Genomic DNA, 12,782 nt, shown 5'->3' on the forward strand with positions numbered 1-12,782 from the left:
TAATTACTGCTTGGGTCCTGCATACAAGGGCCAATCCAAACGAACATAACATCTTTGATTTATACAACGAGGGCGTGAGAGACGTCACGCCCACCGAATACAATTCAATACGTGACGCTTTTTACTAGCAGAACGAACCCAACCAATAGGATATAGCGATTATATTTTGCGAGAACCTGTTTTGTCATCGAAGACCCGCCTATCGATAATTACACTTTTGGGGTATTTTACTTCTAGATTTGGGGGGTTGGTTTCATACCCAAACTTTCTTGGAGGTGAGCTGGTCTCAACACCCTCCGCAAGGCAACCAGATACTTACAAAAGTAGAAAGGATTACTTTTCACGAAGCACTGATATTTCGTTCACGGAAATACTTTCCATAGATGATGGGAGGTAAATATTTTTTTATTACTTTTCGTATTCTTGATGTACATTTTATACTTTAGATCCACATGTCGCGTGATCAATCATTTCCACATTCGATATTCCGATTTTCATTTAAACATTATATTACCATAAAGTGAAGACTATGAGGTACAAGTAACAATTTAGAACGCCAACACATACTACCAGTACATATATTAAGAGCGATTTTTCCAAATCCTTTTACTTTTTAACGCTGATAAAACATCTTTATCCCATTTACTAAAAATGACAAATCCTACGTATGAAACTACATAGATTATGCTGGTCAGCTGCGAATGCATGTGGATATACGTAAAGTATACTGTGTCCTTCGAGACATATTAGAACACAACAGACACATGTTTAGTATAAGGTTCACTTTGAAACTTTGGGCACGGAATATTTGAAATAACTATTATTAACTCAGGCAAAGGATTGACGTGTTTCATTAGTGCGTGAGGGGTATGTATTTGGCAGCTGTCAGTGTCAGATATGAAGCATATGACGTTGAAAGGTACACGTTGAAGTACAGTTTCCCTACACCGTGCTTTTGTCACGCCACATTGGTTATAACTACATGAGTTAGACCATATATCAATAAGGCGTGTATTCAACTGTAGTCATGGTAGTAGTTATAGATGGTTAATATATAGAAATATCACACTTTATACTAAAGCCCGCTGTCGGACATACAGTGAAACCATCGTTAAAGCTATGGCTGAATTTTGTTAATTCGGGTTATTTCACCGGAATATGCAGTGTCCAGATTTACTGAATTGGCTTGTATAGTGAAACCGGACCTCGTTAATCCGGATGTCACTCTTTATGTTCGATCTTAATGGGAATGCAATATCTAATTAATTAAGAGACACTTCTCAAAAGCATGATCCGTTAATCCGGAAATGTCATAATACGAACAATTTCAGTGGGTGGTAATGTTACTGTTTTTATCGAGATATTAATGTATATCTTTCATGTCATGAACTATCACTGTCACTCAGTCATATTTGTCTAAAATATACCTTAACATGTGTAAAGACCACTTGGGACTAATATTTATAATTCAATTGATGGACTCGTTGTTTTAAACAGAAACTGGACTATCTGCACAAGTTTATGTTGACACGTTGCACAGAATGTTATGTGACTGTTGATTAAACGCATATTTGAGTCGTCGGGACCATAAATATCGTGTCGAGACAAGCGGAGTAACGATAATATACTTATCATGAACATAAAATTACATTGTCTTCAACGAAATGTCAAGTTAACGGAGTTCGCGTCAACGAGTTTTCACTTTATGCATGTTAAAGAGCGTCCAATTTAAAAAAAAGAGACCTTGCGATTTTTCTTTGAACCAGGCTACAACAACAAACGTAATGCAGGTTCAGCGCATCAATATGTATTGCAAATACGGTTATGGTGTGTCGATACCCTTAAACCAAGCGCAATTCTTGTAGAGGAGTACACCAAGGAGCACAACACCTACCCTCGTTTATTTAACTGTGACCTCTGTAGTTATCCGTAACCAAGAAGATTGAACTCTCCGAATGGGGATTATTACCTATCAGTACCCCGCACACAGAACAGCGCTCATGGTGGCAGGGTCTCGGCTCGGGACTACTCAACCGAACCAGGTCTATGACAAGTCCGGGGAGGCACAGCTATCACTCACGTTACGCTCGGAGAACAATATCTGTTCTCATCGCGTGGTGACGCCGACTGCAAATTGCCCTGGCGTGAAAGTCCAGCCAGCAGCAGCTCAGTTCAACTATAATATACTTTACATAATATACATAAAACTAGCGTGTGGATGTTTCATTTTTCCTTCGATGGGCTCCGTGGTTTGACACGAGTATCGCTTTCCCTCGTTAATTCGAACTTGTTATCTCGATATATTGTTTAAGACGATGTAGGTTTATTCACCCGTCAGAAATGTCCTTGGTGTTATAGTCCTATATAGACAGTCGATATTAATATATTGTGCCCAGCCAGTTTCTCTGTATTTTTGAGGAATTCCAAGTCATTGTATGTCTGTACGAATATATGATATATAGTCTGTAGCTATTTGTCCAATAATCGGAGGCATTAGTGAGTGAGTGTGTGAGTGAGTTGGGTTTAACGCCGATTCTAACAATATTCCAGTTATATCGCGGCGTGTCAGCTTAATGTGGGAGGAAAGCCTGAAGTGTTGCAGGTCTTAGACGTTTACCACTTCGGTGAAACCCACGAGCTCGGATATGGTGCTGACAAACCTAGAAACATGATCGGGGCGAACCGGGATTCGAACCCACAATCATAGGTTTCTGGCGTGCCCAAGGTACGCAACTCTGCACAGCCTTAGACGACCGGGTCCCTCCGGAGGCATTAGATACAATAAAGCTACTTCTCCATCCTTTCTTCCTCTACCTTATCCATTTCTTCATCGCCCCCTTCTTCTCTTCTACGTTTTCTATTTTTCTTACCCCCTTCTGCTTCTACTTCTGGGCGGTCGGGTAGTCCAGTGGTTTAAGCGTTCGCTCATCAAACCGAAGACCCGGGTTCGAAACCCGACATGAGTACAATGTGTGAAGCCCATTTCTGGTGTCCAAGGTAATGATATTGTTGGAATATCGCGGCGTAAAATCAAACTCACTCTTCTACTTTCTGCATCTTTTACTTTTTACTCCTCCTCCTCCTCCTCTTCTTCTTCCCCTTCGTCCTCCCCTCCTCCCATTCCTTTATCTTTTGCTTTTTCCTTTTTGTCTGATTCTTCTTCGTCGTCTTCTTCTTCAATACGCCTACTCTATCCTACTACGGTATGACTATTGACTTATGGCTGAGTGAGTACAGAAATACCTTGGATGAGGTGACCTGGAACTGCGATTGTTAAAAGTGAATCTCACCCCGGCATTACAGAAAGGAGAGGTACATGAGGTACAATTAGTATTAGAAGCTTTACTGAGTATCAATATCAATACCACCTTACCATTAACCACTGACTGGTGATGCGCGGCATATAATCTCTCGCATCTAGCTATCTAGCTATTTATATTCACATCTCATGTCAGAGTCATCACTGTAAAAGTGACCCTGGGCACTTCACTATGACCTCTTATGGCATGGCGGACGCGGATGGCCCAGTGAGGCGCTCCAATTCACTGTGCAGAGTTGCGTCCCTTGCACACAACATAAACCTAAGTAATAAGGAACATTCCTCATCAGCGAAATGGCTTGTTTTCACTTTATAAGTTTTCGCACACATGCAGCTTCGTTAATTAATGATCGATCGCGATATTTCGTGATTCTATTTCAAGTGGCGGGGACTGTTATCGTAGATGTTATCTATCAAAACAATGCACAGTTGAGGTGATTAACAATCTGGTCATCGTTTCATGTTGATATAGGTTCACATTAATCGCTCTGCCGTTTGGAGACATTCCTGAAGATAAATACCATACTTAAAATTCTTTTTTGGAACGAAAAGCAACCGTCAGCTCATTATCATCTTCTATGTCCAAATGTCATCTCTTAATGTCTGTCAAAGTCGAAATTGCATTATACTCTTACCATCGCTCTTTAGAAAAACGCTAAGAACATTCAACATAAGCAGTCTTTTCGAATACGCGCTTTTTGAAGGGCTTGTTATTCTTCTCCAGTATAATAAGGATGAGCCGGTCACTCCATAAAAACATTCCACTGCAAGTGAGATGCATATTATTAGATATTTCATTTCAAAATGACATCTATCACTACATTGCTCAACACAGAACGGTTGACTAGTAACGTAAGTGGATGAATGCAAACCTGCATCATCGACATGCGCTGTTAGAGTTGAGGTTACAGGTGCAAAGCCTATTATGACAGGCTCACTCTCAGAGAATTCCATAGAAATACGGGGCTACACCAGGACAGCATACAACATAAAAAAACTATACCATGTCAGCATACAGTATGAAACGCTACACCAAGACAGCATACAGTATAAAACCCTACACCAGGACAGCATACAGCATGAAACCTATACCATGTCAGCATACATTATGAAACCCTACACCAAGACAGCATACAGTATAAAATCCTACACCAGGACAGCATACAGCATGAAACCTATTCCATGTCAGCATACAGTATGAAACCCTACACCAATACAGCATAAAGTATAAAACCCTACACCAGGACAGCATACAGCATGAAACCTATGCCATGTCAGCATACAGTATGAAACCCTACACCGTGACCACATACAGTATGAAACCCTACACCGTGACAATATACAGTATGAAACCCTACACCGTGACAATATACAGTATGAAACCCTACACCGTGACAATATACAGTATGAAACCCTACACCGTGACAGCATACAGTATGAAACCCTACACCAGGACAGCATACAGTATGAAACCCTACACCGTGACCACATACAGTATGAAACCCTACACCGTGACAATATACAGTATGAAACCCTACACCGTGACAATATACAGTATGAAACCCTACACCAGGACAGCATACATTATGAAACCCTACACCATGACAGCATACAGTATGAAACCCTACACCATGACAGCATACAGTATAAAACCCTACACCATGACCACATACAGTATGAAACCCTACACCATGACAACATACAGTATGAAACCCTACATCGTGACCACATACAGTATGAAACCCTACACCGTGACAATATACAGTATGAAACCCTACACCGTGACAATATACAGTATGACACCCTACACCGTGACAGCATACATTATGAAACCCTACACCGTGACCACATACAGTATAAAACCCTACAACGTGACAGCATACAGTATGAAACCCTACACCAGGACAGCATACAGTATGAAACCCTTCACCATGACAGCATACATTATGAAACCCTACACCGTGACCACATACAGTATGAAACCCTACACCATGACAGCATACAGTATGAAACCCTACACCATGACAGCATGAAACCCTACACCATGACAGCATACAGTATGAAACCCTATACCATGACCACATACAGTATGAAACCCTACACCATGACAGCATACAGTATGAAACCCTATACCATGACACAATACAGTATGGAAGCCTATACCATGACAGCATGCACTCCGATACCATATACCGTGGCAGCATACACTATGAAACCCTATCTCATGACAATATACACCATATACATGCCTCGTTACATATGACACCATACGCAAACATACCCTATGCATCATATAGAGATATATGAGAAATATAGCTTAATTGTTCAAGGGGGTGCAATGTAGACTACATTTCTCTTGCCCATAAGCGTTAACGAGTGAGAAGGTTTTGCTATTCTTTTAGCAATATTACAGGAATATCATGGGCGGGGGATATAATCATCGTGTGCAGAATCGATGTTCGGCGCGAATGGTCAACACTGAGGGACATACAGTGATGACTGAATTGTATGTTTCAGGAACAGCCTTCTTCTTCATCGCTGTGGTCGTCAATGCTTTCATGGTGCTGGTCACCGCGACGTACCCAGTGGTCAAAATGGGTAAGCGGCGCAACTATATTTACTTCCTCTCACTAAGCGACCATAACGACGCCAAAAAAGATATCCCTTTTCGCAATACATTATATGATGAGAAGAAAATATCAGGTATTTATTTCAATTTTCTTCAGAACAAAAGAATGCAAATGACCTTGAAAATCTCCTGGAAGACGACTACCTCTTCCCGGTAAGGAAAAATATGTCCAGGGAAGCCCGTCAAAGACAGTTGAACTCCGCCATGTGGTTGGGTGTGACAAGGGCTCCTCCCCCGTCGCTAACCACTCACTCAATCCATGACAGACCGGCGCTGGTAGAAATTAACGAATTCCTACTCGAATCTGAAGACGAGGCTCTATCTCGCGACAAGCGGCAGACAGGATCCGGCGATTCGGATGCAGGTAAGAGTTGTAGATATGGTTGGTCGAGGGGAAATGTAGATTGTACCCAGATTGAATACAAAGAACGAGTCATTGAGTTAGCATTTACGTCACAGCCAGCTACATTCCAGCTGCATCACCGCAGCCTGTTAATATCCGAGTGGCTGATAGCATGAGCAACGTCTTCGAAGCAACACTTATAATCGGGACTAGAAGTATTTAGATTCTTTATTCCTCATTCAGACATATTTTACTTGATTCACACACTTTTGAAGACGAACCTTGTTGATCACAATTGCTTAATATTTTTACAAAGTCATTTATATCTACTTTCACAGTTGAGGCTACCATTACTCTCGACGAAGAATTTACCGCTGCTAGTGCCAACGAAGCCAGTCGAACAGCGGCGGTAGAGAGCCAGGTAAACATCCCATTGTCTTTCAGCCGAATTTGTTTGTCGGATGTTTTGGTCAAAATTGAGAAAATTATTGAAATCTTGTTCCTTGGTGGAGGAGTATAATTATCCCGTAAGGGATATTTTTGTAGCTTTTGATATCATTATCAAACATTTAATAGAAAACAAAGTAGACCGTGATCCTGACAGATTTCTTAAGAATATGGAAAGGATTTCGTCGCTTTTATTTTAGTTATTCAAATACAAGATTAAAATATAATAGCTGGATGGACTGTTAGATATGCGGAAAACGGAAAATATTTGTGATTTATTATATATATATAATATGTGTATACAATCGGACCCAAATGTAACAACAGAACGTCGATTGTAGCTTCAGAGCGAGCTAACCAACAATGACATCAGCGTGGATTCGACATCAGCCACTTCTATATCGTAAGTAACAAAACCATACCGTGAGAGAGTGTGTTGGGTTTGACGCCGAGTTCAACAGTATTTCAGTAATATCACTGTGTCAGCTTAATGTTCGAGGAATGCCCGAAATGACATAAGGTCTAAGGCATTTATCACTATAGTGGAACCCCTGAGCGCGGGTATGGTGCTTTCTCGGAAAATAATACAACAAAGCACTCGGCCGATGTGAAGGAAATGCATGTCGATGCTTTCCCGAGAGCTTGAACGTCGTCGCCTACGGACACTGCACGTACTGTATGCGAACTTGAAGTATATATATTTAAGGTATATGGTCTTATATTGGTGTGCAAATTTGACCAATAAAATATATATTAATATCATTTTGGAAACTTTGTAATAAAATTATTATATTTTTGGTACATATGTTTTACGGATTTAACATCAGTTTACGCATTGCAGACTGAATTACTTACAGACCACAGGTGAAATATTCTTCACTGCGGCATATAACATCAAACCTTCACATTTTTTGCAGTATTTATATCAAATTTTACCATACGATTAACATAGCTACATGTGACAACTCTGATACAACAGTATCTTGCATGTTTACAAAGTCTTTGCAGAAAAGGAAGCAAAACTTTCCATATTAAGTTTTTCTTAAGCGCTGAAAATAAACGAAATTAGTGTAATGTCAGTAGTGTTCTGGTAGGAATATGCGAAAAATGGTAAAGTAGGTTTGGCAAAGATTTGCTTCTCACGTTGCAGAGATGTTGATGGTCAGACCATGTATCGCCTCTCTGTCACATTCTCTGCGGCGACAGACAGGGCCGGACTGGCCTACGTCCTGATGCTGCTGCGACGTCGTGGGCGGTTCAGCGGCTTCAATATCGTTGTGAACCCAACGGTACAGAACGCGGCCAGCGTTGAAAGTGAGTGACACCGTAGTGAGCAACTGTACCCCTGACCTGTTGTCAGCATTTCCTAATGATTCATAGACAGATGCTTATGATGTAGTCTGAATCCTACAATGGGCTCTGCTTTTAGCAGATATCTCAGTCTTATGATTATCGAAATGGTGTTGTCGCTTTTATTATCGTTGAACGTATAATAAATGGATTTATGATTGTCCAAATGTAATGCAGCTTATACAAGTTTATGTTTTCAAATGAATTAGTTTATATTGGACATGACTAAGACGCTTTACAGAAATGGATTAATATGTTTTTTTCAGCAAATGCTATATGTCTACTGTGCCCCGCTGATAAACCTTGTATCGATGGAGAATGCGGGTATGTCAAACCTTGAATAAATTCAAACTGTAAAATGTAAACACTTATGTGATTTAGTTCTGAAAGCAGTCATTATGTTTCGTGACGATAAAGCGTGAAAATCTAAAACACACCCATTGGGGAAATGGCCATAGCAAATATTTCATTTTGCAATGTTTAAATTACCATTGTACATATGATATTTACACACGTGAAATAACCCGTATTGTACCTTTCTTTTTCATGATGCAGAGTTCGTAAGTATACTCACTTTATTCTTCTAATATTATGAAAAATGATATCAGCTTATAACCTGAAAAATTATCATATTTCTAGTATTTAAATTAAGTAAGGTTCTGTAGGTGAATATAAATCAGATGCATTTGTCGGTACCGATGGTCTACATCAAAATCCCAATGTAATTTTCGTATCATCTGTTTTTGTTAAATTATTCCATTATAAGATAATTGATATCACATTAATAAACAATTATTCTCCTGTTTCAGCGTCTACAGCCTCTGGAAGTGGTGAGGATATCTTTTATACATAGGCCGTAGTTCGTATTTCACTGGCTCGTCGCCATTATGTCAATTGTATATATTTTATTTGTACATATTTTTAAAGTCACTAATGTCCGTATTCAGATACAGTACTACCTCTCTGAGGCAGTTCCCTATCAAGATTATGTGAAACGAAAAAGCTGAACTCTATTAACCTTTGGTATCTGGTCTTCGACATTTTCTGTTAAATTCTGTGTTTGACATAGTATTAAGTATTACATATATAAACAACTGTTCTAAAACATTCAGAGCGGTCGGGTAGCCTAGTGCACGTGGTTAAAGCGTTCGTTCGTCACTCCGAAGACCCGGGTTCGATTCCCGACATGGGTACAATGTGTGAAGCCCATTTCTGGTGTCCCCCGCCGTGATATTGCTGGAATATTACTAACAGCGGCGTAAAATCAAACTCACTCACTCACTCTAAAATAATCATTTTTTTACAAGTAAAGCAAAAAGTGTGTATATGTTGCTTGAAGCAGTTTTTCCTATAATTGTAGGTCTTTTCCCATATGGGTACTGGATGGTTGATAGCAGACTGAGGCACACAAGATGGGATGTATCAAGTGAGGAATTGTCAATTGAAGATGGCTTCCCCTTCTACAGTACTGTTGAAGAGAAGTTTTATGTGAGTGGTACCATACAACTATTGGCTTTCTATTGATTTATCATCAGTCGTATTAAATACAGTTGGCGATAGGGTAGCCTAGTGGTTAAAGCGTTCGCCCGTCATGCCTTTGGCCCGGGTTTGGTTTTAACATGGGTACAATATGTAAAACACATTAGGGTGTCCCTCATCTTGATATGGCAGGAATATTCCTAGTGCGGCGTAAAACCATACTCGCTCACTCACTGAATAAAATGACAGGAAGTCCGAACCCTTCTTTATGACTCGGTGAAGTTCTTGATCAAGCTTTAGGCTATCAGACACTGTAGTAGAAAAGTTAATTGAACTATCAAGGAATATGCTAGCCAGTTTAATTACCCCTGCTATCGAAGTGGCAAATAACTTACCCGACTCGAAGTAACAATTGCGAGCAGAGTTGCGATCCTAAGGCGTTGCAGAAACCGATGATCATGGGTTAGATTCTTAATTTTGTTTTTTCAGAACCATGGGTTTTACTAAAGTGTTAAATTCTCGGACGTCTTCTGTACTTAATCAATGATAAGAGCGTGTTTTTGTCTTGTTAGATTGGAGACAATGGTGGCGTGAGCTTTGGGCAGGAATACAACCCGTACTTCCTCGCAAGTATGGGTAGCGCAGAGGTCAAGTATGCGTGTATATACTGCGACGACTTTGACATTAGATTCGGCGGAGATGTCTTCTACCACATCTATGTTGCTGGGGAGGACGATGGTGAGTGATAACGCTCAGATCCTTATTCTTATCGTTTGCGCCGCTTTAGTATCTTCAAGCAAATTTCACTTTCGAGTGCATGGTGATTTTATTTAGTAGAATCCACAGATAATGATCTAACAACAAATCGTTATAGTGTGACAAGACTGCTAGAGTCGTTTGTGATTAATGAAGTCGATTAAAGTCGTTCTGGTTTTTTTATCAGCCGATGCAGTGTTGGACAGAGCCACAGCGGAAATAAGCGCCAGAACATCACGTGGTGGTTTCAGGGCATCATGGGCGTGTGTGATCACGTGGTACAATGTTCCCGAATTCACAACTTATAGTGCCACAGCGTCGATTGCGATCGTAAATATTCACAAATTTCTTACATCATTTATTTTGTTTCAAATCCAGAGATTGAACTGATTGATATGACATTTGTTTTTTATAAGGTTCACACACGCTTGCAACTGTAACACTATGCATTGTCAAAAGAATATTATATTTCGCTTGATAATGAATGTTGATGTATGTCCAATATGACAATATGGATACAAACGGCGTAAAAACATATTTACTCACTGTAGCCATGTTTGCCTTAACAGTCTATCACTTGTCTACGATACATGAGGTTCCTAGTTGCAGGTCGAAGGTTCGATCCCTGGCCGCGTCATACCAAAAGACGTTAAAACGTCCGTCCTGTTTCCCTGACTAATACATGCAGCCACAGACACACGAGCACAATGCTATATAAGTGAAATAATCTTGAACCCTAAATTAAACCACATTTCACTTCACCTCTCCTTGATGCCAAAAAAACCACACTATTCATCTAATTATTGTCTATTTCAGCGCAACACCTTCCAGATGGTGATGGTCACAGACGGCGAGGTGTCATTCATAATGTATTTCTATAGTGACATTCAAGCTTCCACGTCCTTCCGTGAGCAGGCCGTCCATGGTTATAAAGGGGCCAGCCAATTCACCGAGCTGGAATACTCCAGGCGAGAAACTGAAATCGCTGGTGCCGAGGGATTCGCGCTATTTGATAAACCAATCATGAGCGACGTTCTGGGCAACTCCCAAGGTATGTAAACATGTATTGTAAACTGACAGATAAAACCAAAGGAAAGTACCCAAATACGATACCTCGATAACTATTATGATGCTGAGTTCATTCTTCAGGCTTCTTGGTTAAAAACCCAACGAACAAGGCTGCCCGAAAACCTTTTCAAATAAACGATTGCCCCTATCATACACCACGATGAATTGTGTACTGTGTCAATCCTTTAGCACATACATATATTTTGGGCATTGCACTTCCCTTTTGTCTCATGCCCTGTACACTCGTGTGCTGTATTTGATTCTGCAGGAGAAGTAGGGGTTTGGCTGTTTCAAGTCGGGGAAATAGTCAACGTGAGTCCCGCTCGCCAGTGTACTCAGTGGTACCGTGAAAACCTCCCGTCCAGATCATTCTTCTCATCACGGGCTTTTTTCCTTGGTAACAGACGTTGCCCCTGTCGACGTGAACTTGTACAATGGTCGGCTAGATTCCTTCCAGCTCCACCGTACTTCGGCGAGGACGTGTACTGTGTGGAAATGCAGGCGACAACTAGTCTGGATACCTTTGTAAGTTCATCTTAAGTCTATATGTATGACAAGGTGCGGTTGGGTAGCTCTTGGTGAATGCTTCGCCTCGTTATGTCGGACACTAAGGTTCCACATCCCAACATGGGTTTCAATGTGTAATGCACACGTCCGATGTCCCCATGCCGTTATATGGCTGGGCTATTGCGGCGTTAAACCATTAAGACAGAATGAGTGAGTGCGTTCAACCCCACTTTGACAAGTATTTCTCTTATATCACAGTCATAAGTCCGAGGAAGCCAAAATGTACACAGATCGTAGACCTTTACCACCGGCATCGATAGGGTGCTGACAAATGAAAAAAGGGGGACGATTCAGGCATTCGGTGAACTGCAAATCTGCACAGTGAATAATTGAAGTGCTCTAGATAATGGCCCATCCGATTCATTCTAACCTTGAAACGATAGACCATTATATTTTTGGGTGTATGCATTTTCAAGTGACTCATTATCTTAGTAATTAACTAGTAAATGATGTGCATGTTAATAATTTTACAGTGAATACATAAATTGGACTTATTTCGTTTCGTGCATGAATTCTGGTATCGCCTGAGAGAGCGCTGTAAAATATGTTTTAACATATTCAATAGCAGACCTCATTGTTTCACACCTTCAATAGGAATGCTGTTACGACAGGACCGGTAGCTTCATCGACAGCCTCCCTGATGCAGGAACCTACAACCGCTACAGCAAGCTCAAAGACCCCTTCCGCCATCAGCTCCAAGACAGTGACCCTAAGGACTGGTGCTGTAGACAGTCCAATTTGTGTCATCTCTACGAGAGAGTCAGGCCTAAGTCCAGATGTTTCTTCAACGTTTGGCGAGCTATCCTATGTGAGAACAATTAGAT

General features: G+C 40.7%; 1 protein-coding gene across 4 annotated transcripts in view; it reads left to right on the forward strand.

Annotated features, from left to right (window-relative positions):
• The first annotated feature begins 242 nt into the window (after positions 1-242).
• Positions 243-12,782, forward strand: part of LOC124135954 — a 49,498-nt gene continuing 36,958 nt past the window's right edge. For all 4 annotated transcript variants that reach the window (XM_046501668.2, XM_046501669.2, XM_046501671.2 and 1 more), the window contains exons 1-15: positions 243-393; positions 5,837-5,917; positions 6,046-6,312; positions 6,630-6,712; positions 7,080-7,141; positions 7,889-8,052; positions 8,355-8,412; positions 8,644-8,648; positions 8,898-8,918; positions 9,449-9,576; positions 10,140-10,305; positions 10,511-10,653; positions 11,140-11,374; positions 11,660-11,916; positions 12,553-12,766. In XM_046501668.2, coding sequence (XP_046357624.2) covers positions 384-393; positions 5,837-5,917; positions 6,046-6,312; positions 6,630-6,712; positions 7,080-7,141; positions 7,889-8,052; positions 8,355-8,412; positions 8,644-8,648; positions 8,898-8,918; positions 9,449-9,576; positions 10,140-10,305; positions 10,511-10,653; positions 11,140-11,374; positions 11,660-11,916; positions 12,553-12,766 — 1,894 coding nt within the window. In that variant the 5' untranslated portion in view covers positions 243-383. The remainder of the gene's footprint in view (positions 394-5,836; positions 5,918-6,045; positions 6,313-6,629; positions 6,713-7,079; positions 7,142-7,888; positions 8,053-8,354; positions 8,413-8,643; positions 8,649-8,897; positions 8,919-9,448; positions 9,577-10,139; positions 10,306-10,510; positions 10,654-11,139; positions 11,375-11,659; positions 11,917-12,552; positions 12,767-12,782) is intronic.

The sequence above is a fragment of the Haliotis rufescens genome, unplaced genomic scaffold, assembly GCF_023055435.1.
Source record: "Haliotis rufescens isolate VD_foot unplaced genomic scaffold, xgHalRufe1.0.p SCAF_4, whole genome shotgun sequence".
NCBI lineage: Eukaryota > Metazoa > Mollusca > Gastropoda > Lepetellida > Haliotidae > Haliotis > Haliotis rufescens.